General features: G+C 42.9%; 1 protein-coding gene across 5 annotated transcripts in view; it reads right to left on the reverse strand.

Moving 5' to 3' along the window:
* The window catches only part of NTM (neurotrimin), a 334275-nt gene that overhangs the window by 7412 nt on the left and 305008 nt on the right, over positions 1-21855 (reverse strand). For 2 of the 5 annotated variants that reach the window (XM_044439662.1, XM_044439660.1), the window contains exons 5-7: positions 20794-20914; positions 18210-18361; positions 8739-8774 (exon numbers count right to left, since the gene is read on the reverse strand). In XM_044439662.1, the coding sequence (XP_044295597.1) occupies positions 8739-8774; positions 18210-18361; positions 20794-20914 (309 nt within the window). Of the gene's footprint in view, positions 1-5933; positions 5957-8738; positions 8775-18209; positions 18362-20793; positions 20915-21855 lie in introns of those variants that run through there. The other 3 variants (XM_044439664.1, XM_044439663.1, XM_044439665.1) reach the window with 2 other exon arrangements.

A 21855-nucleotide genomic window follows, 5' to 3' on the forward strand; every position in this document is an offset into this window, starting at 1 on the left:
ACGCCCTCTCTGTGCTCCGACCTGCTCTAGCACACTTCAACCAGTCGTTCCAGTTGTTTCGCAGCAATGTGTGGCACGAACCACTGCTAGGTGTTGCTCTTTTCCTCAGTTGCACTTCTGGTGCTCTAGGCATGGAGAATGGGATACTAAATGTCTTTCTGAAAGCTCATCCTCCATTCCTTCCAAAGAGCTCCTAGCACTAACAGTCAAAGGTTGCAAAGGGCTCACCCTGCCCCCTGGTACGGAAGAAGCATCAGCGGGGGGGGGGGGGGAGTAGATGAGCTGCAAACGGAAGATAATGCCATCCAACTCTCCCTTCTTTGTGTGAATGAAACTGAAAATAGTTTGTAATTGATTAGTGAAATAACTAATATTGTACTATCACACTGACTTATGCCAATATATTACATGCATAGATGGTTTCATGGGTTACACAGCCAAAAGAAGAGATCACCTATAGCAGACTTCCCCAACCTGGTTGGTCTTCAGAGGCATTTGGACCACAACTCCCAGAATTCCCATCCATTCTATTGACTGGGACTTCTGGGTGTTGCAGTCCAAACACATCTGGAGGCCATAAGGCTGATCTATAGCTCCTTACAATGTGTACCTAGGACAAAGCACACAATTAAAAAAAAGTCTGTGCTTGTTGTGCACAGATTTGGGGTTGGACCTGGAAAAAGGTGACTTCAACAGAAAGTCAGTTCCTATTGAAATCAATGAGTAATTTTATTTCCTCTTGAATTCCAAGAAAATCAAGTTCAACTAACTGATCCAACCCACTGTCTTTTCAATAGATGCATTCAACCCAATGTAGGTGAGGGTTTCCATGCATATCTCTCTAGTTGGATGAGGGGTGCATACAAGAATATGATGCATGCTGATTTCCTGCTTTAGTCCTAAATTTATGCAAGACGATCATGCTAATCATCTTATGTGAATCCTAATGGAATGCCTTCCACAGAAAAGTCTGCCTGGCACATACCTTGTCAAGTTTTGGATGACATTATTAAGACCTTACTATTTTTCCAAACTCTTCATTAATAGATATTTTAGTTTTATTTTTTTAATTGATAAATTGTTACAGGCATCTTCTTCACTTTTTAATCTGTTTTTTAAAAAACTCTTTGTATTACTCGGGAGAATTTTTACCTTTATTGCTGTCATTTTATGTGAAAATTGAATTTGTTGTAACATAAATGTGTACTGGCTTATTAGCGTTCACAATCTACCACATTGGTGATTTAATTTAAAATTTGAAAGCAAATATAAACCACTGAAATAAAAAAGAATCCTGTATTCGTCTGGTGTGGTGAGAGAAGAGGGCCATCTCCTTTAGCAGAAGTTTGTCACTATTGCTGCAAACTTGTTCAAACTTACACACCTGAAGAGCACTGAATCTTGGACAAGAAGGCATTTTTCTATCAACAAGATTTTAAATATATTCTCAAGATATTTGAGATGGTGCTCCAGTTTGATGGTAAAATATATTTCACCTCACAGAAGCTTCCTTGGTACCCACTTTGTGGTCTTTTGTGATTAGGTAAAGAAAAAATTATTTTGCCATGTTTGGGTTGGGGTGCTTTTCTATATAAGGTGTTTATTGTGTACTCATGAGCCTTCTCAGAGAAGTTAGTGGGTCCTTTATGTGATGTCCTCATCCTTCCAGAGCCATTCCCATATTTTGGAAACTTTTCCCCCTTTAAGAGTAAGGATAATGCAGTATTTTCCCGGATGATGCTATCATGCACTGAGGAAGCCTTGTGTAAAGTCTAAATTCTTTTCTATGCAATGGTGACATTTTGGGTTGTACAGTGGAACAACTAGAAAGGCAGAGATGAAAACCCGAGGGAGAAACCCAGCACAAAGGGATATTCTCTCCTGCAAAGAAAATGAAAGAAGTAGCCTTCATAAAGCACAAGGTTAAATACCTCACATGGAGCATCTCTTTAAATCTAAAATTCTGTTTAATTTATTTCCTGGTGTTGCTGACAATTTTTGCTGTGATATATTTGTTGCTTTCTCTTTGTTATTGTTTATAGTTTTATTTCACTGCTTCATTGTTACTGTAATTCACCTAGATCACATTGTTAATGGGGCCGCATATAACCATTGTTAATTAATAAGCAAAATAAGTAAGCGCGCATCAGAAGCCTGTTAAATTGCACAGAAAATAGCTTATAATCTCCTTCAATAAATAGTGATGTGTTATTGAAATTACAAAGCACAGAACAACTCGTCACCACCTCTTTGTGAACAAAGCAGGAATGTATTATTATGTGTGATTTCTGTTCTTATTCCATACAGCAACATTAATGCACCCATCACTCCACAAAATAGCATAATAAATAACTACCTTGGTCCCTATCCCATTGAAATTAGACAATCTAACTTCATCAGTGAGCCAGGCATCATCCCATGTCCTACTGTTAGCACAGCACTATGAAGTGAAACATCAACAAAGAATGTTCTCTCTTATTTAGAGAGTCTTTGACTGAAAATGGAGTGCTTAGAAGGGACAACACAGGAGAGACTGAAGAGCAGATCTGAGAGAGAGAGAAAGAGAGAGAGAGAGAGAGAGAGAGAGAGAGAGAGAGAGAGAGAGAGGTGGAGAGGGGAGTTCTGTACACAAAGTAGATCAAGTTCAACCCTTGCCACCCACACACACTTTTCTAAATTTGTCTTAATCCTTGGTAAGGGAGAGGGAATGCTTTCCTTTGATGACTACTTACTTCCTAATTGTCCTTCTGTGATGTTAAGAATTTACCGCACTTCAGTGTTTGCTAATAAATTGGTTTGATGATCATTATGCGGCTTGCAGAGAGTAATCAAGCTACCATTTTTCTTGATGCCTTCATTAAACTGGTGCAGTGCCAGAAAGATGAGAGATGAGAGATCTCCAAAGGGAATAAGAAAGGCAGCGCAACAGCCAGCTAAGCTGTTTTAGATGGTCAGAAGTCAGGGAGACAGAAATCCGGAATCACAACACTCCTGGAATATGCTTGTGTGCAAATGCCTTCATTCTCAGCTCTTCACACAGTTCATTTGTTCTTATTATTTTACTGTGGTCTTATTACTCATTTTAAGTATAGCATTTCTACCTGTTTTTCTTCTAGGAGTGTAATTGGGGTTTGAAGGTAGCTTCTTGTCTTTGCATGTTCACCACTGCTTTATGATACTCGTTTTCTTCTTGAACTTGAAGGACATGGTTTTCAAATGGTGTTCTAGGGCAGAAGTGGGCAGAAAGTAGATCCCCAGATCTTCTAGTCTGCTAGACAATTGGCCATGCTGGCATTGGAGCTGAACTCCAAAATATCTGAAGATCAAGTTGTTGGGTGTTCAGGTCCAGAACTTCAGACATTTAGAAATCCTATGGAGTGTGGGGTTCTTTGGGAACTCTTAAGGTTTCAAAGAGAAGAGTAGTGCAGGTAGACAAAAATTGCCAGTGTTCTCACCAGTACCAATCTATTTTATAAATAAATACATGGATATGTGTTTACCTTAAGAGGATCATGCTGGAAGGTAAGAGTCCTTGTCCCCAAATTACAGCGGGGCTTGAAAGACTGTGACTTAACTAGAACCATCTGGTGAGTTAATACAGGGACCTTGTGATGGATAGCCCAGTCCCTTGGCCACAATGCTACAACAGGTCTTGAAGAAGCCCAAGGGATCATTAGTCTGTCCCAGAAATGACAGATTCATGCTACTATCTCATCAGTATGCTAAATGAAAGATATAACCTAACTCTGAGAAACAATGGATCTTTTTCGTCAATCATTCCAAAGCCCATAGCAATGAATAGCTAGAAACACTGCAAGACAAAAGCTGAGACGCACTGATTTAAATCAGGGTTGGGCAAAAGATGATCTACTGGTAGATTCCTGGGTGATTTTCAATGGATCTGCAGGCATTTTGGGATCCCAGCTACATAACAACAGCCAGCAATAAAAGCTTCCGTATACCTGCATTAGGCTGCTAAAATGAAGTCAGAAAAACATGTTTGTGTGGAAGGAAAGTTTTCTTATTTCTGATACAGAAAACAAATTCTTGGTCTGAACTATGTGCTCAGAGACACCCTGCTCCTTGATTTACTAGCTGTAGAGATGTCCCGAGCCACTGTTTTTCACCTGGCTCCAGCTGATAAGACCTCAGGTTGGAGTAAAAAGAAAACAAACTTGATCACAGCAGTCTCATGTCTACCCAGCCCTGCTCTAAATGATGAAAGAACACAAGGCCTCCCATTAGTGCAAGATCTGGACAAATATAGATGAATACTGAACTGTACTCTACCCTAGGTGGCAATGAATCCTGAGAAATTGGCTTGCTGTAAGGAAATTGATTCCACCACTTTTAATGCTTCGAGAAGTAAACAATCCCAGCGGAGTGTAAGAAGCAGCAAGCCATTCCAGGAGACAAGGGAGTAAGAATGATCATATCTGCTGCATCAGGATGCTTCCATGTGCCACAGCTCCAGAGCTGGTGTCCAGGGTTGGCGCAGTCACCTACGGAGGGCCCACATTGCAACAGCGGGTCCCGCAGGCTGCAGGCCCTTGCTGGGCTCAGTCAGTGGTGGTGGCACAACAGAGGCAGAGGACACAGCCTGCTTGCTCTCCACATTTCTTGCTCTCAAGCTAGCAGGGGGTCATGAAAACAAGGAAGGGGTGCAGTGAGTGACTGCAATGGTGGCGATTCAGTGGACTCTCGGGGGGGAGAGGGGCTCCTCGAGGGCACCTTGACCAAAGGCCTTCCAAAACTGGAGCCTGCACGCTGTTGCTCCTTCCAGTGTTTATGGAGGCTTAAAGCGCTACACTGCTCTAACACTGTTGGTCACCTCTATCCAGCAATTAAGCAAACACCTTCTGTCCAGTGTAAAAGTGTTCCATGGAGGAGGGGATTGCTTGAGAATGGGTGAGGCCAAAGAGCAGTAAGGGCAGCCACAGGGATGGGATCTGGGCAGCAGCTGCAATGCTGTGAAGAATTCCTGAGGCTTAGCTCTGAAAAGAAAAAGGTATCTTGCGCCCTGTGGCTGCAGAGAGAAAACTAACAACAACTGAGGTGTACCACAACCGCATGCAGTCGCTTCTCACTTCCTTTGTTAAGAGCAGCGAGGAAGACCTTGCTTCGAAGCCTGTCTTTATAAGAATCTGCCCCATTGTGTGTGGGGGAGCCACGCGCCGACCACGCAGGACTTCTGCTAGGAATTGCACACCTCTTTCAGGTCCTCTGTAAAAGCAGGACTGAACAGGTGCTTGGGCATCTGGCCTGGGAGCACCTGCTGAACCTTTGTTTGAATCCCATGTAGGAGCTTTGTACAAAAGTGTGATAACATAGTAAAAATAAAGTGGGTTTAAAAATGCCTTCTGTGTAAATAAACAATGCTGCCTCTTGCCCCATCTCATACAACAGTGCATTTGACAAGATGATATAATACCACATAAGGGGGCACTGCAGTGCGTTTATACCCCATATCATGCCTCTTGGCATGACTTCCTTCCAAGCCCATTGCATGTTAGGTTTTGGCGTTATTGTTATTCCAAAATAACTCACTTTTTCTCCTTTAAGATCATGCTGCGGACACATCCTCAAGCAGACACGTCCCACCACTTGTCCCCAAGCTGTGTGTACCCAAGTAGCAGTATTATCTGTTGCACAGGTGCCTGCTTGAGGATTTCCATGCTCAGTTGCATGCAGCCCCCTACGGCATGTGGACTGGTCTATAATTGTCAATGAAAGAGAAACAGGGACATCTGCACTGCTGCCAGTGCTTGAGCGGCTGGGAAGTCTTCACTGGAACAACGTGGCAGCTCTTCCTGCATGTCCTTCTCACATCAGATGAAGATGATCATGGAATCATAGACCAGTGGAGCTGGAAGGGGCCAAGAAGGCCATCGGGTCCAACCCCCGGCTGTTGCAGGACACCAATTTACACCATCTCACTCAGATGGCTGCCCAATTTCTTTCTGAATGTCCCTAGTGAGGAAGATGAATTTGGGGAAAGGGGTCTTGCAGTCATTCCTACAAATCCGATGAGGATCAGTGAGCATCCATTGCCAGCACACATTCAGCCTTCCCACCTCTTGCTTTGTGTGGTGTTGATACCCAGGATCCTATCTAGGGATGACTGGATTCCTTCTGGGTTTGCTCTGCCCTGTACTCTTTTCTACTTGTCCTGTCCTCTAACTTGGAGATAAGTGATTTTGGCAGTGACGCATAGACAGTAATGATGCTGAAGAAATCCAAAATGGATTCAAATAACATTATTTTCTATTTTTTATTTCAACCTGTGGATTCCTCAGCAGACCAGCATCTTTTGAGTGGCACAGATTCCACAGATCAGTAAGCGATTAAAAAAAACTTTTTAGAATCATATGCAAACTAATAATATCAAAATATGAAAATTACCAGAAAATATCCTTATACACCATCTAAAAACATGCACAATGTTTTATGCATCTTTTATTTCTCTTTGGCACCCTTTTGTAATTTTGTACATGCACTGCTCATTGACTGTATGTGGAGAAAACAATGTTATAAACCTTCCTTTATCTCCCCCACCCCACCACCACTTTGCCATTCTGGAATGATTTTCAATTAATTTTTCAACCTGCAGTGTCTACCTGCATTGGCCCTGCAGGTGATTTTTCCCATGAAAAATCTGCCCTAGCCAGCAAAGCCAGCAGCAAGGGTTTATGGGAGTTCTAATCTAAACCATCTGGTTCAACTTTCAACTTTGGACCTGCCAGTCCATCAGTTGATCCCAAGAAATCTCCTTGCACAGTGCTCCATCAAATCGCCTCCCTCCCATCTCCTGGCCGCCCCTCTGCCCTTTTGCCCCCTTAAAACTAATTTAGTAGAACAGCACTATAAGCTAGTGGTACTTACATGGCAGAATGTAGGGAGGCATGAGGAAGAGACACACAGGGAAGCCATGCGGGAGGAAAAACAGAAAGGAAGAAAAAGGGAAAAAAGAAAGAAAGAACAGATGAGTTAATAAATCAGCTGTACTTTTTGGAATGAGGCAGCTGCATACCAGTGTTGATTCTGCAAGGGGAACGGGAATGCAGATTGATTTAGAGATAGACAAACCACATTCATTTCCTAGGATCAGTGATGAAATCTGATGGAGGTCCGTGGAACAATAAATTAAGGCTCTTCCTAGAATCACTTGCCTTCAATGGAATGGGAGGTCAGTTGGAAAGCTGGCTGAGATTACTAGAACTCTGCTGCTCCTGCTTCCTCTTAGCTCCTTGTTGTTTTATCAACCTGCGTAAACACCTGGTTTGGGGGCATGCTTCCTCCCAACATCCATTCATCTCCATCTGCCAAAGGGGGCAACTTGGGGCCACTTCCTGCCAGTTCTACATCTCCTCCCACAATTCATCTTCCACTTTCTAGACCATCTCTTTTTTTTTTTTTTTGGATGTTCTGCAGCTATACCAAAGGCATGGCTTTGCCTCTTGCTGCCAGGACACTGATGAAGCACTGGCTGATGATTCTGGCTGCCCAGTTGGTGCAGGAGCAGCAAAACAAGCATCTGCACCATATTTCAAACGCTACACAGATACTAATTCCATGTAGGAGAGAAGCAGGGTATCCCCTGCTGCTGAATCACTCAGTGCTACTTTTGAGCATCTACTAGCACTGGCCTATGCATGCCCTTTTCAGGGGAGCAACAGAATTGCACCCCAGTGTGAGGTGGAACTTAGCCCTGTTGCGCCTTTTTTCTCTGCCAACCTCCACCCTGACCATGGAATGCGAGCAAGTGCTCTGTGAACAGGGAGAGGAAAAGACTGGAGGTCTCAAACCATTCCAACATTCCTAATTGTATAGGCATATCTACTCTGCAAACTTATACTGGTTCTATATGAGTTTTCATGGTGAGGATTTCGGAATTGTGCCCGTTAAAGACCCCCTGTGCTGCTTGAACAAGCAGGCTTGTTTATATAACATTATTTAGTGCTACATACACAACACAGCACTGGCATGTGAAGTCGTCTCTGGATGCAACCCACAGTTAAGGAAAAGTTATCTCCCCTGCTAGCTTCCAGGGGGCAACACTCTGTGTGAATGTGTGTGCAGGGGATTTTTGCCAAACATTATCTAAAAAGGAGGTAAAATTTTTCAGCAGTTGAGAGGGGGAATTTATTCTCAATCCTATTTGCAGGCATTAGCATTGGGAAGCTCAGTTCTCCAAATACTCTTCAGGAGGAACTAACGAAATAAAATTTATCAGAATGTTATTTTCTAAGACATTTTGTCAGAGCTCTAAGAAAAATGGAGACTTACAATCAGAATGAATCCATACCCTAGATTTAAACTGATTTAAGGGAAACTTGTGAACTCTAGTTTTGCAGTTGATTTCTCAGTGACTTCTTGAAATTATAAACCCCAGGATTATTAGGGTTGGGGGTGCAGCTGATAGTAGAAAGCCAATATAAGTGCTTCATGTAGGTATGCTCTTAGTTATTTGGAAAGGATTCACCGCCCAGTCTCTAGGAGTTGATCTGAACTAGGTACTAGCTCTGAATTATTGGCTTGACTGATCAGACATGACATGAGGGAGACAGAAGACCAATCCGAAACTGCACTCTCTTTAGTTTACCCAGCAGGAAGTGGTACCATCCTCCATGCAAAACGGACAGGACAACAGGCAATGTGTAACACGACAGCGGTGGAAGGGGGAGGTTGCAATTACAGGCAGCAGAGCAGATGCGACATAGAGCAAGAACAATACTGACCTTGGAACAAGGTTGAGCTTGTGGGCTCACTTATTTCTAAACCAGGTGAGGAAACAATGGAAGAGAAAAATGAAGATAAAATAAAAAATAAATATTTTGTTGCATAATTACCACTCCATGAAACATAATGTCGTGCAAATAAGAAACGGGGTGAAGGAGGTGTGTGTATGCAGTGGGGTGATGGTGACACTGGAATGAATAGGCAAGTCAGAAAACAGCAGATACTTTCTGAAAGTAAATGAAGCATGAACGGAAGATGCAAGAATGAATCCATGGACCTGAATTAATTGGTAATGCCAGCCTTGCAAAAGAGTCCTTCTTATTGGAGGAGTGTAGCTAGAAGTGAAAGGCCACAAACTATTTCTTGGCCACTGTTCACCAAGACCTTGATTGCATCATCTCACATTGTAGACTATCTTGAAGATCACTAAAGAGAAGGGTTTAGGGATATGGTCAACCCCATGAAATAACTAAAAATCTTCAATGGAATCATAACCAAATGCAAGATTAGATCCTTGCGATGTCATTGTTGTTCTTCAAAGGTGGATAGCAGAGGAGGTGCTTAATTTTTCCTCTTTCACAACCCATCTGCTGCTTCTGTCCACTCATCCTGATCCCCATACTTCCATCTTTAGTGGAGGGTGGGGGGAATCATAGAATCATGGAATAGTGGAGTCAGAAGGCCATCCGATCCAACACACAGCTGTTGCAAGATACCAATTGACACCATCCCACTCAGATTGTCTGCCCAGTTTCTTTCTGAATGCCTCTAGTGTGGGAGAGCCAAGTCAACACAAGGGAGTTCCAGTATCACTTCCCACCAACAAATCACACCCTTCTTTCCAGTGACCATCAAGAGAGGGGTTTTACTATGGAAGCTGTAGGCAGATACAAACATTTAAATAAAAATAAAGAGTGTATAAATATTATTGCCATCCCTGAGTCTATCACTGAATGTAGTCTTCAGTCTCCAAAATATTAGCATTATTTCACAATCCACACTACACATCTTCCCCATTCTTGACAAATATCCATAGAAATAATTCAAATGATGATAACAACAACTAGACGACTGCAAGAAGAGCAGTGCTAGATCTGACTAAAGTTCATTTCATCCTGCGTTCTGTTCACATGGTAGCTAACAGTTTCCCGTGCTACAAGGAGAACAAGAGCACAACAGTATTGTCTCACCCATGTTCCCCACAACTGGCTCTGACATTGCAGTTCTGGATCCATAACCTTTGCTGTCCTGGTCCTCCATGCACTTGTGCAATCCATTTCAAAGCCATCCAAATCAGTAGCCGCTGTGGCATCTTGTGGAAGTGAATGCCATAGTTTAAACATGCACTGGGTGAAGTAATAGTCCTTTTACCTGTCCTGACTCTCCCACCCGTCTCTTTCCTTGGTTGACCTCATTGAGTTCTACTATTATGAGATGGAGACATTTTTCTCCCGATCCTCTTTCCCCACATCATGAATCATTTTGTACATCTTTGACATGCCTTAGCTTATCTTTCTAAGTGAAAGTATGCCAGGCATTACAAGTCTTCCTCACACAGTAGTTATTCCTGCACTTTGATCATTTAAATAGCTTTTCTTTTCTTTTTTTTGGAGGGGGGATACATTCTTCCTGTTCTACAGTTTTTAAGGCATGGCAGCTAGATCTCTGCACAGAATTCTGAGCATGACTGCAGAGCATGTTTTTTATATAAAGGCAGTGTGATATTGGCCACTTTATTACCGATCGCTGTCCTAACTTTTCTAACATGGAATTTGACTTTTTCACTGCAAGTGCACACTTTGGGTCAACAATTTGATCCATTCTCAAGCCCGATGAAATCACAGGTGGGACCTTCTAAACATCCAGATAGTTCAGCAGTTCAGTCTGGAGTTGCTTAAGGCAACATTCAAGATGTGTTCCTATTAGTCTCTCACCAGAACACTTTGCAAAGCTTCCTGGGTCTCTGTCCTGAAATCTCTATTATAACTTACCTGGCTTGGCTTGACCAGCTCCTGGGCATTGTATTTCTTTGCCCTGCTTCACTTGGCTCTGCAAGCCTTGGCTGAAACCTGGACTCCATTCAGCCTGCACTTTGTGGGCACTTGCTGGAAAACTTCTGCTCATGCAAGAAGCCTCCCATGGTCATGGCCCTCATTCAAGTATCCCTCCATATTCAGAGCAACTTTTTCTGGAAATATAATAATGCTTTGTGCCTATAAAGGAGACTGAGTAATCAAAGCACTTTCTGTACATTATCTCCATACCCCTTAAAATGGTGCTGTAATGTTGTCCAGGGCTGAGCTTAATGGCTCAGTGGCCTGACAAAATTCACCAAGCAAGCTCAGGACTGTGGCAACCTCTGAATGAGAACCTGTACACCATTATACCACACTCTTCTTCTCCTTCCTTCTCCTCCTCCCATTCATACTAGGTAGCTTGTTCTTTCACACTTCAAATAATGAAATTTTATTCCTTCTGAAGGAATTTATGACTACAACTGCCTTGTCTATACAGATTAATGAGGGTTCAGGATTGTCTTTTATTTGGGCAGGTCTCCAGGTCACCTGTGATGAGATAACATCTCACTGACCTTGTTAGGTCTCTTTCGTTTTGATTTTAGCAGGGCCTACCTCCGTATTCAGAACATGGCATCTGCTGTTTCCCCTAACAACGCTTGGGCCTAGAACTCTGACTCACGACAGGAGACCTTTTATGAAATTAGCTTCCCACTATATTAAAGCACTATGCAGTACCAAAGTGAGGTCTTGCTGAGTTTACAATGTAGTCAGACAAAAAGTGTTGTGGGAGGGCGGTAAGGAGAGGAAGAAAGTGATTTGCTAGGCTTAGATTAATATAAGATAGTATAGTAGGACCCTGCTGTACTTTAATTATCTGCCTATCCCTCTGTGAGCAGTGGGCGGATTCCCGCCCTGCTCTGATCACAAAATGGTGGTTATTTCTTTATCACACAATGGGAAGACTATGGCCATGGGCTCAGTGGTGGGATGCTTTAAACAAGAACGTGCCCTTCATGAGCAGAAGAACCGCAGTCCTCTCTGCCCCTTGGGGAAATAATTTCCAGGAAAAGGGAAAGGTTTTGTTGTGATCAGCGTGTCTGTCTTAGCAGGCAAAAGAAGAAGTGGGGCAGGCTAAGAGGGCCTAAACAAGTAAATAAATAAACAAATAAACAAACAAATAAATAAAGTCTATGTGCAGGGAGGGCAACTATGGTCTAGTTGTTTGTTGGTGTTTAGTCACAAAGTTGTCACACAACCCCATGGAAAACATCCCTCCTGGCTCTCCTGTCCTCCACCATCCATCACGGTCTAGTATGGAGATTCAAATTGTCTCGGTCAATTAGGAAGCACAGTCTGACCAAGTGCACCCAAGAGAATTCTGTGGAATAACCGGATTCAGCAGAATTTTAAGGGAGACTTCCAGGGAGCCTACTGCATTTTCCATGACACCAGGTGATCCTAGAATTGTCCAGAGGCTTTCTGGTCTAGTTCAAGCCTATTACATTGGTCAGTTTGCACCTAGCCCTTCTGAAGCGCTAATACCTGTTGCCATCCAAATGGTCCATGTGGGAAGCACGCATGCAAGAGTAATGCAGCCTCTTGTATTCCCTACAACCATCACCATTCATGACTGTGAGGAAGGGCAATTCATGCAGTGCAGGAGAAAGTAATCCCAGGGACCCAGGTATTGGTATTGGTGCCACTGGCATGAGCTCTGCCTTGCAGGCCACTGGTTAAGCTTCCTTTGGTATGAGAAGGCAGGATCTGAGAAAGAGTCAGGCAGAACTAGACACTGCATTCATAAACCATATGAACTTGATCTACAGAAGGTTCTGTCCACCTGAAAGCACAAATCCACAGCTGATGTCCAAGCATCTCTACAGTTCAATGGCTACAGCACCTTCAGCCAAACTAAAGCTCAACCAATTTACTTAATTATAACACCACTGCTACACTTAATAGTCATGAGGCCTATGCACCCATAACCGCCACACAATCTCCCCTTGTAGACAGGAACATTTCACTTATGTTACTGGAGAAATTCTTACACTTTTCCAGAGCAGTCTTCCCATTACTCCTGGTGACAGCACCAATTCTGTCTGTTTCAGAAGAAGGTCCTCTACCCCATGGTTGCTGCTACCGCTACATGTAGAAACAGCAGCGGTTATGCAGCTCGCATGGCCACCATGTTGTGTGCTCCAAATGCCCCGGACCAACTTGCACCAAGGGGGGCGGGGGGCAGTTTCCCCAAAATGATGGAAAGTATTCTGAGAAAACTGCAAACATTTCCTTCTTTTCCTAGAGGGTCAGAAAAAGAACCCCCTTGGAAAGTTTTGTAAAAATATGCATTCTAAGAAATGTCTATTTAAAAATAGCACACCTACCTACCAGTTCCACATGGGGAAATTTCAACCTGTTGATTAGGATTTGCAAACTTGTCCTGACACTCAGAATAACTATGAAAGCCCTTTCCTAGAGAAAACCGATGGCAGTAACAGTTTTTGCAAGGCTGCATGATAGAATGTTGTGACGTATGTGATGGGGGAGATGTGGTCAAGAGTTCAAACAATCAGCACTGCACAGTATTTTGGTGTGGACACAGGCACCTTCTGTCCCATTACTTCCATGGTAAGATGGGCTCAGCCTACTGAAGGGACTGCTTCCTCCCTTGCTTGCCCTCATTGTATGTATCTGAACCACAAAAATATGTTTTAGCCTCTAACTCCCATCTGCTCTTACCACTGGCACTGGTGACCAGGGCTGATAGTGGCCAGGCCACTGGAGTTGTAAGCCAGGCCTTCTAGAGGGCCAGACATTGCCCACCTCTGCTTTCCCATGTACAGTTTTTGCAGTACATTGCAGCAGCAAAGGCGGGCATTTCCATTGACTGCCATGCGGCTCCCTTCTGCCTACTGGAGCTGACACTCCAAAACCAGAGTATGGTCACTTAAATGACTTCAATGATTTGACTTCCAGTGGGCAGAGGTGGTGTCAGATGTGCTTTTCCATCTGTTCTTTCGTAGGTTTCAACGTTTCATGCTATTGCTTTTCCGAGATGTTTTGCATGTGTTTTTAAAGTCCTCTTGTCTAGCCCAAGTCCTTGGGATGGAGCAAGAAAATGCGTAATCAGTTAATAAGCTACACAAAAACAAGAGAAAGACCAGGACCTAATTTCTCATAATTCAGCCACGAAGTTCACAGAGGTAGGCTAACAGAAGAGCCTCCCTCCCTCCTTAGGATAACTATAATAATTGTAGCTGTGGTGGTCAGAGACCCTTTTCATTTTGCATTTGTTTGCTTGCTGCATGGACACTTTTGGTTTTCCGGTTAGTTTGTTTAAGCACAGGGGTTTTTGATTTTGGCATGCATACCCAGTTGACAGAAAGAGACAAACCTCAGGGTGGGAAACCAGCAACTTGGCCAGATATATAGGCTTTCTTGAAGACCAAACAAGGAGTTACATGGCAGATGTAGGCAAGTCTTCCAATACTTGTTGATTTGAAATAAAGAATGGCACATGATTGGTTAATTTGTTACTGCTGTACTGTGAAGTGCAGGGAGAGGCACAGGGTGGGGGGATTTTTCTGCCTTGGGTGCAAAGCTATTGGGTTGGCCTTGGGCTTGATGCCCCTTGACTTGAGGTGGGGAACACTACTTGCTCCTCTGCTGAAGTCTATGCATTTCCCTTCCAATTGTAGAACAATAGGGCTGGGTGGAACAGAGCATGATAAAACATCTTCCTTCCAGCCATTTCCAAACTAAAGACCCTCTTTTCCTAGCTGCTTTTCCAGCCATGGAGAAAAGACACCGGCTGGGACAACTCTGAACAAAAAAGTGTCTGGAAGGGCAAGAGAAAAGCAACTCAACTTTCCTCCATTGCTACACTCAGAGTCACAGCCTCCCACAGTGCTTTTCCTTAAAACAATGCCAACATCAATCCAACTTTGTCAGGAGACTGCTACCTTATCTACTATAAAACCTCTAGCTTGGCCCTGAGAAATAATAACCCATGGCCTGAAACAGATAAAACTTCTGGCATGGCATTCCAGCCTGATACTTGAGCTGATTCCAGTGCAGACATCACAGAGAGACCGATTTCTAAAAATTCATACTAGGAAGGACTGGATAGTCATGTTTGGAAAATTCAGCACAGAAGCTACAACAGCTGAATCTAGTTTCCATTTTTATTTTTATTGTGATTTTTATATTTGGGGAGTGGGAAGCTCCTGGAGCCCTGCATTCGTGTTTCATAAAGTCACACCGCACATTTAAAAACTTGGCAAAAAATTACATCATATTGAAGATCGTGCCTGGAACAGCTAGCCTCTCTTTGTTCTGTCAGTGCCGGAATCCGCATTCTGAGTAAACCACATGCATCCCCCCTAGTCAAGACACAGATTCAACCTGATACGTGTCACATACGTGCCCCAGATCACCTCCCCTTCATTTTTATAACTTTCCCACTTCTTAGATGTCACCACTGGTTACTGTGGAAACAAGGTGCCATCTTCAGAAGAACTGGGGCAACTCATAGTGCTACACTGCTGGTTTCCCTCATGCACTCTGGGTAGAAAAGCAAGCTCTCCTGGGGCACCGGGATCCGAGTGACCATAGGCATGGGATGGGTTGCTTCTTCCTTTCAGCCGGTAATAATTGTTTGGAACGGAGAGAAGGAAAGTGGAACACGGAAGGTTTCGCTCCACACCTCAGCTCCCAACTGGCACTAAAGGCAGGCAATGGTGCTGCCTCCTGTAACATGGAGAAGCGTGACAAATAAGCCAAGCAATTACAGCTGTCCCTGGCTGTGAGTAGTGTCAGATGGATCCATCACTCTAATCAGAGCTCTGGCATGTGGAGAAAATAGCTTCCAGATAAAGCTACAGAGCTCTCCCCGCCTCCCTTTGCTAAAGTCAATTTTTTATTTTATGTTGCAGTAATAGAAAATGCGACTTGGAAGCAGGCCTGCAATTGCAGTGCTGCTTGGGTTGTTTATTCTCAAAAGCCTCACCTAACAGACTGCACTCTAGGGTGGCTATGCCAAAGTATATTCTAGGAGATGGTTACTGTTGTTGTTGCTATCCTTGTTGTTGTTTGTATATGAAGATAGTATTTTCCTTTCCAAACTTGCCTTTGTTGGTTTCCTGAAGGACAATACCCTTGGCAGGGAAGTTCTCAAGATGCAAGCACAGACCATGAATTAGGAAATATTCCATGGAAATATGATGGCCAGATCAACACTACAAACATGAGATACATCATCCCATAGCTAGGGAGTTTGTCTCATAGCCCTATGCAAAAATAAAAGGGACAGGCAGAATTAAGAAAGGGATTCCATGGTAGCATTTGGGAGTTGTGATGGTTTTTTAACACACTTGTTAAAATTAGAATTAACAGACTTGTTAAAAAAGGAGTTGACAGCAAAATTCAACCTGGAGTGAAATTGTGGAACCACTTTACAGCATATATTTTTTTGGTTAACATTGAGGCTTATGGGTGGAGACTTTTGGCTTCATGGTGAGTGAAAAACAACATGAGGAAAAAAAGAAGCTGAGGGAGTGGTGACAGATACTGCACACAATGTTCTGCATGTGCCATGGAATGTGTTAGGGAGACTCCTAAAGGTGGAGCTTGGTCCAAAAAACCCACAGATTTTTCTTGTATCTTTTTGGACTTGCCCATAGTCTCTGATAGTGCCTGCTCAGCGGACACCAAAAGCTACTTTGAGTGTCTCTTATGTGTGGAAGCATCTGAAAAAATCTCTAGAAAAGCCAAAGATGTTAAAATAAGAGAGCGGGAAAATCCCAGGTGAGGATTCTGCACATCTGTAATTAAAATAGGACACTTACAGCAAGTCTAATTAAAGAAGCCTGTTGGATTTCATGACTAGAAAATAATGTTATCAAAACCCCTCTCTCCCTGGTCAGAACCAGACACTTTTCTTTTAGAATAGCAAAGGAACTTGCCCAGGTTTCACTCAGATGTAAGTTTTTCAGGGAGGAAAAGAACATTACAAGAGAGTCTTCCATGAAGACTAGATATTAATAACCAAGTGAGCCATCCAAGATCTATAGAAGACCTTGAAAAGGTGCTTTTTGTGTTAACTGAATCAGCGGCAAGCACATCTGTGAAACATGCTGGGCCAGGTACACAATGTGATTTAAATACATTCGTCTTTTATCTAAGAATAAAAGTGGAAAATATCTCCACATTCAGAATTATTGCCTGTTATCACACTATGCTTTTAACCAAACAGATGCACCTTTGTGGCTTTCCTGCAAACTCTCAGTAATTCTTATTGAGATCCAATGTTTGGAACCAATGTTCACACCTTAGTACTTTTTGGTTAAATGTTCCTAAGAGTTTCTAAGCTAGATATGGATAGAATAGGCTTATAGAAGGGGGTTTATACTCAGTGACTCCATGCAAGTTCTGGGGTGGGAGATGATTCTTGCAAATCCAGCAAACTGGATAAATGTATAAAATCTTATAAATGTTTATAAAAGCAAGTTTCTAGTTCTTAAGAAAAGCCCAAAAGTCATGCTCCAGAACCCTTAATTCCTCCTTTCTTTAGGATAGTAGCTAGGTAGTTTTCACAGCAGCTCCGATCATCTTTGAGGTTTGGGCACAATGAAAAAAGAAGAAATTTCAGAAGATGGGGTAGAAGTGTTTACCAGAGGAGGACCATGCAGGCACACTTGGGACTGAACAGCAAACACACATGGAATCCCTTCCACTTCAGCTGATGATAGTGCCATTAGGTCAGGGTAAATAAAGGGCTCCTATGTAAAGTTGTCAGAGAATCCCACCCAAAGCAAAATAGAAGGTTCGTTTCAAGGGATTTCCAGGAAGGTGGAACAGGGTGTTTTTGTTTGTTTTTCTTTCATCGGATTAACCAGGATGCTTGATACATTCATACTAAAGTCTACTGAATAGAGAAGAGAATGGAGTTGTGATAACTTGTGGGGGAATGAACGCTCCGTCCATTCATCTGGAAAGCATTGATAATGTAGCAGAAGCAGAGCTGAAAGAAGCCCTGTGCTCTGAACCATCTTATGATCCATCAAGAACCTGCTTCCCTCCCAAAGCTGCCACCTTGGTAGATCAGTCCATATCATTTATTGTTCTACTGACATTTGAGGGTAGCATTTGCTAGAACGTCTGAAAAGGTGTTGCAATTTGCCTGTCATGAGACCTCTGTAATGTATAGTAGGAGTAAACAACTCTATCCTGGGACATTCATATGTTAGAAGATAGCAGCCAGGGTTGCTGAGGCTCTTTTTTAATAGCTGTGATCAGTAGAACGTTCCCATGCTTCCAGCTTTCCCAGACTTGGAAGCAGATCCTTCTTCGACTGAACTTTCCATCGCCCACACCCGCGCCTTTCACCCCTACCATTTGCTTTACTAACTTGCGTGCATGGTCAAGTCAGTGCATTGCCACAGCCTCGCTTACCGTACAGAATGATGCTGGCATTGGTGTTTCCTAGCTGGTTGTAAGCCACGCAAGTATAATTTCCATAGTCCTGTTCAGAGACATTGAAGAATGTCAGGCGAGAGAAGAAGGCCTTGTTTTCGACTTTCAGCCCTTTTTGTCCTTCAATAAGCCTGAAACACGGGAGACATTTATATAGGAGAGGAAAAGAGAGAATGAGACCAAGTAGAAAATGAAAGATAACGTATTTATCCAACAGTGGCTCGGTCTTTTATGTGCTGCCTTCATGCCAATGATGTGCTGCATTGGAGTGCCCTAACTAAATTCAAGCTCCCACTTGGAGACAAATCTAATGTAATTTTCTCTGTCCATACAATTGTTTTATGAAGCAGTTTCACTGGAAACATAAATTGGAACCGGTTAGCCAGGTCACTTAACTTGGGCTGTAAACTGGGTTGTTTTCACGGGTAGCATTTTTGCTACCTGGGCTCACTGGATTCCAAATCTGTTCCTTCTCCACTTTGCAACTTGTGCCAAAGCAAACAGCTCAAGGCAGACATTTCCTGTGCCAGCTCTGTCTGCTTCACAGATTAATGCTCGGACACAACGTTGTCATGTGCATGGCCTCGTTGGTTTCTCAGAATGGTCTGGTGAACACCAATGCTAGACTCTCAAATAAGCAGGAAATGCAGGAGGAAAGAGGGAAGGGAAAGAGCAAGCTTCTAAAGCATCACCAAGAGAAAATGGAAGCACCACACAACTGACTCCAACCAGGTGCCTCTGAGAAGGCACATGTGAAACATCAAAGCAAGGGGCTCCCATTTTGTACTTTGCCAGCAACCGATATAAGCATGATGCCCTTGAAAATGAAGGCTTTCCTCTTAGACTTCCTGGCTGACAGCCACGGATAGATCAAGCCATGTATTTATTTTCTTTCCCTCTGGTTTATCTCCCAGAAACTGGCATTCAGGAAGTACACTTCCTCTGAACACAAAGTAGATTTCTTCAACTTTGTACTGTCCAGATATGCTAGACTACAAATTCTATCATTCCCTTCATTAAATAAAGTCTCTTGCAAAGCCAAAGTAACTCCCTTCCCTATAGATATGGCTCTTTGTTGTATTATGTGAATTTGCTTCCTTCCAACAAACTTCCTTTAAGTTTTGCACACTTCTGCTCTTGGTTTAATTGAATTATTTTCTCCAATTCAGAATTTTTCCATCTAAGAATGTGTGCCTCTGATTGAATCTATGCTATAGGGTTTCTTTCTTCCAATGAAAAAGAATGCAAAGTATAGTAGGGGCTGGAAAGAGCTCATCTAATTTTAATTCAGAAATAATGCAGGTACTAAAAGTTTTGATCCTTCAAATACACAGAAGGCCTAGTTTGTAATTAAGTGGCCAATCCCACTAAATCATCACAAACATGACAACAATGAAACTAAACTCTACCCTGGGTTACTAACATATTTAGGCTTGCTTTGCTTTCTTTAATACAGGCACCTTTAATTCAATTGAATTTAAGTTAATTCAAGTGGGGGAAAAACAAACAACACGTGAAGCTCTTGAGCATATTTGGTAGTTATAAGACTCTGACTCTTCAGCTTTCTGTCTTTGACATAGCCTCTTGCATCTTCGTTTTGTTTTCTTTCTGTTTTCTTTTTTTTTTACCTAGCTAATTTTCTCAGCAATCTCTCGCTCTGTATTACCAGAGCCCTAGCTTGCTTTTGATCTTGATTGATGGCTTATAGCAGCTTCCCATTTGAATGCATTACCTATATTTGCAATTCACCGTATGACCCACCACATAAAATAATGCCTTAACTGAATGGACAATATCTTTGAAATGTGTTTTCAGTGGATTTCTGTAGACTAAATAACTGAGATACTCAAGAGCGGGGGGGGGGGGGATGACTCAGTGACCATAGATTCATTGTGAACACAGAATGACCCCTTCCCCATTTTTCGTCTCAGGAAGTCTGATAAAGTATTCATGAATTTGGGTGAAATTATCACACAGGAGGCTTGGTGTGATAATGAACTTTGGCAGCAAGAATTATGTTTAAAAACATCATTTCAAACTCTACATTCAGAAGAGTGTCTCAGGCTTCATGAGCAAGATTACTTCTGATTCACAATACTATCAGTAATCCTAGTGCTGTTAATCTACTTTGCAGAATAATGTACAGGAAAAAGGTCCCCAACTGCAAGGAGCCTACAATTTAAATATTGAGTGGTGAAGACAGACCAGAAGTGGGGTCAATGAAGAAATGCAGCACAAAACAGAGAATAAGGGGATGAAAAATTAGAAAAGGCCAGGCTAACATGGGGTGGATACAAGTGAGGCAGAGTTACATACAGGGAAATTAGTGTGCCTGATTCTGCATTTTGAGTCACAAATAAGAATTACTGTAGCCTTCTCTCTCACATAAACACATCATTTCATTAATATTCAGTCACTGAGTAGGTGTGGAGAGATGTAATTCTCTATACCTCCCCTTGACCTACTCTTTGGCAGAGGGATTACAAGGTTTTTAAGGGGTAAAGAGATACAGAATGGTGGTAAAGAAGTGCTCCCAAGTGCCAGACACAACTAATTCACATACCTTTTATCATCTTTGTACCACTGGAATTCTGCTGATGGGACTGCAGAAGCTTCGCACTGGAGGATACCCTTCTGTCCCACTGGCACCCCAGTGTTCTTAGTGTCCGAAATATATGGCGGGTCTGTAGAGAAAGGGACAGATTGCAGGGTGTTTGATGAGACCTCTGAAAATAACTTGACTTTGCATTTGCTTCAAGATCCTCTATTCCTCCAGTTCATACCGTGCGCTAAGCCAAGTAGCTCAAGGCAGAAGATTCCTTCTGGTGTATCTTGATTCGGACATTCAACACTCAGCAACTGCTTTGCGGGCAATCTCAAAGAACTCAGTTTCTGAATCGATCCTATATACCACCCATCACCCGCACAGGTTTGGCGTTCCTCACACCCCCGAGTCTTATCTGCTGGATCAAAGCAGCCTCCAGGCCCCTCGTGCTTGTCCTCTGTTTATGTTCCTTCAGTGGGCATGAGACGAGGTGTGTCTGGAGTATGTCTGTGGTTGTGAGCATGCAAACCCCTGCTGGAATGAAGCCCCAAATGCACGGTGTCATGCAGGGCATGTGTATGTAACTGAATGAGGGCTCACCTGTGTGAATGAATACACAGGAGCACGAGTTTTGCAACCCAAGGTGTATATTCAGAAGTGTATGCATGCATGTGCAAAAGCAAGGCTGGCCCATCTACTGAGCAGGAACTCGGCCTTGGGTCTACACTTCTGCTGTTATTCCCCAGAGACAGACACTCCAAGCCTGTTTGCCTAAAGGGGACTGAAGTGCAATGCGGCAGTTTTATTTTGGTGAAGTAAATGTGCATTAGGGAAGGGTGCACACTCTGCTTGCAGGAAGCCCCAAGTTCAGCCTTTGACATCTCCTCTTAAAATGAACTTGGCAGAAGAGCTGGAAATGATTTCTGCACACCCAAGAACATGAGGAGTTGCTGCCAATCCGTGTTAAGCGTATATGCCAAAGATCTGAGGAAAGGAGAGGCAACTTCACATCTTCATTGGTTGAACCAATTTTTGAAGATGCTAAAGGCACGGAATATCCATGAAAAGAAGGTGGAAACT

The sequence above is a fragment of the Varanus komodoensis genome, unplaced genomic scaffold, assembly GCF_004798865.1.
Source record: "Varanus komodoensis strain SLA01 unplaced genomic scaffold, ASM479886v1 scaffold35, whole genome shotgun sequence".
Taxonomy (NCBI): domain Eukaryota; kingdom Metazoa; phylum Chordata; class Lepidosauria; order Squamata; family Varanidae; genus Varanus; species Varanus komodoensis.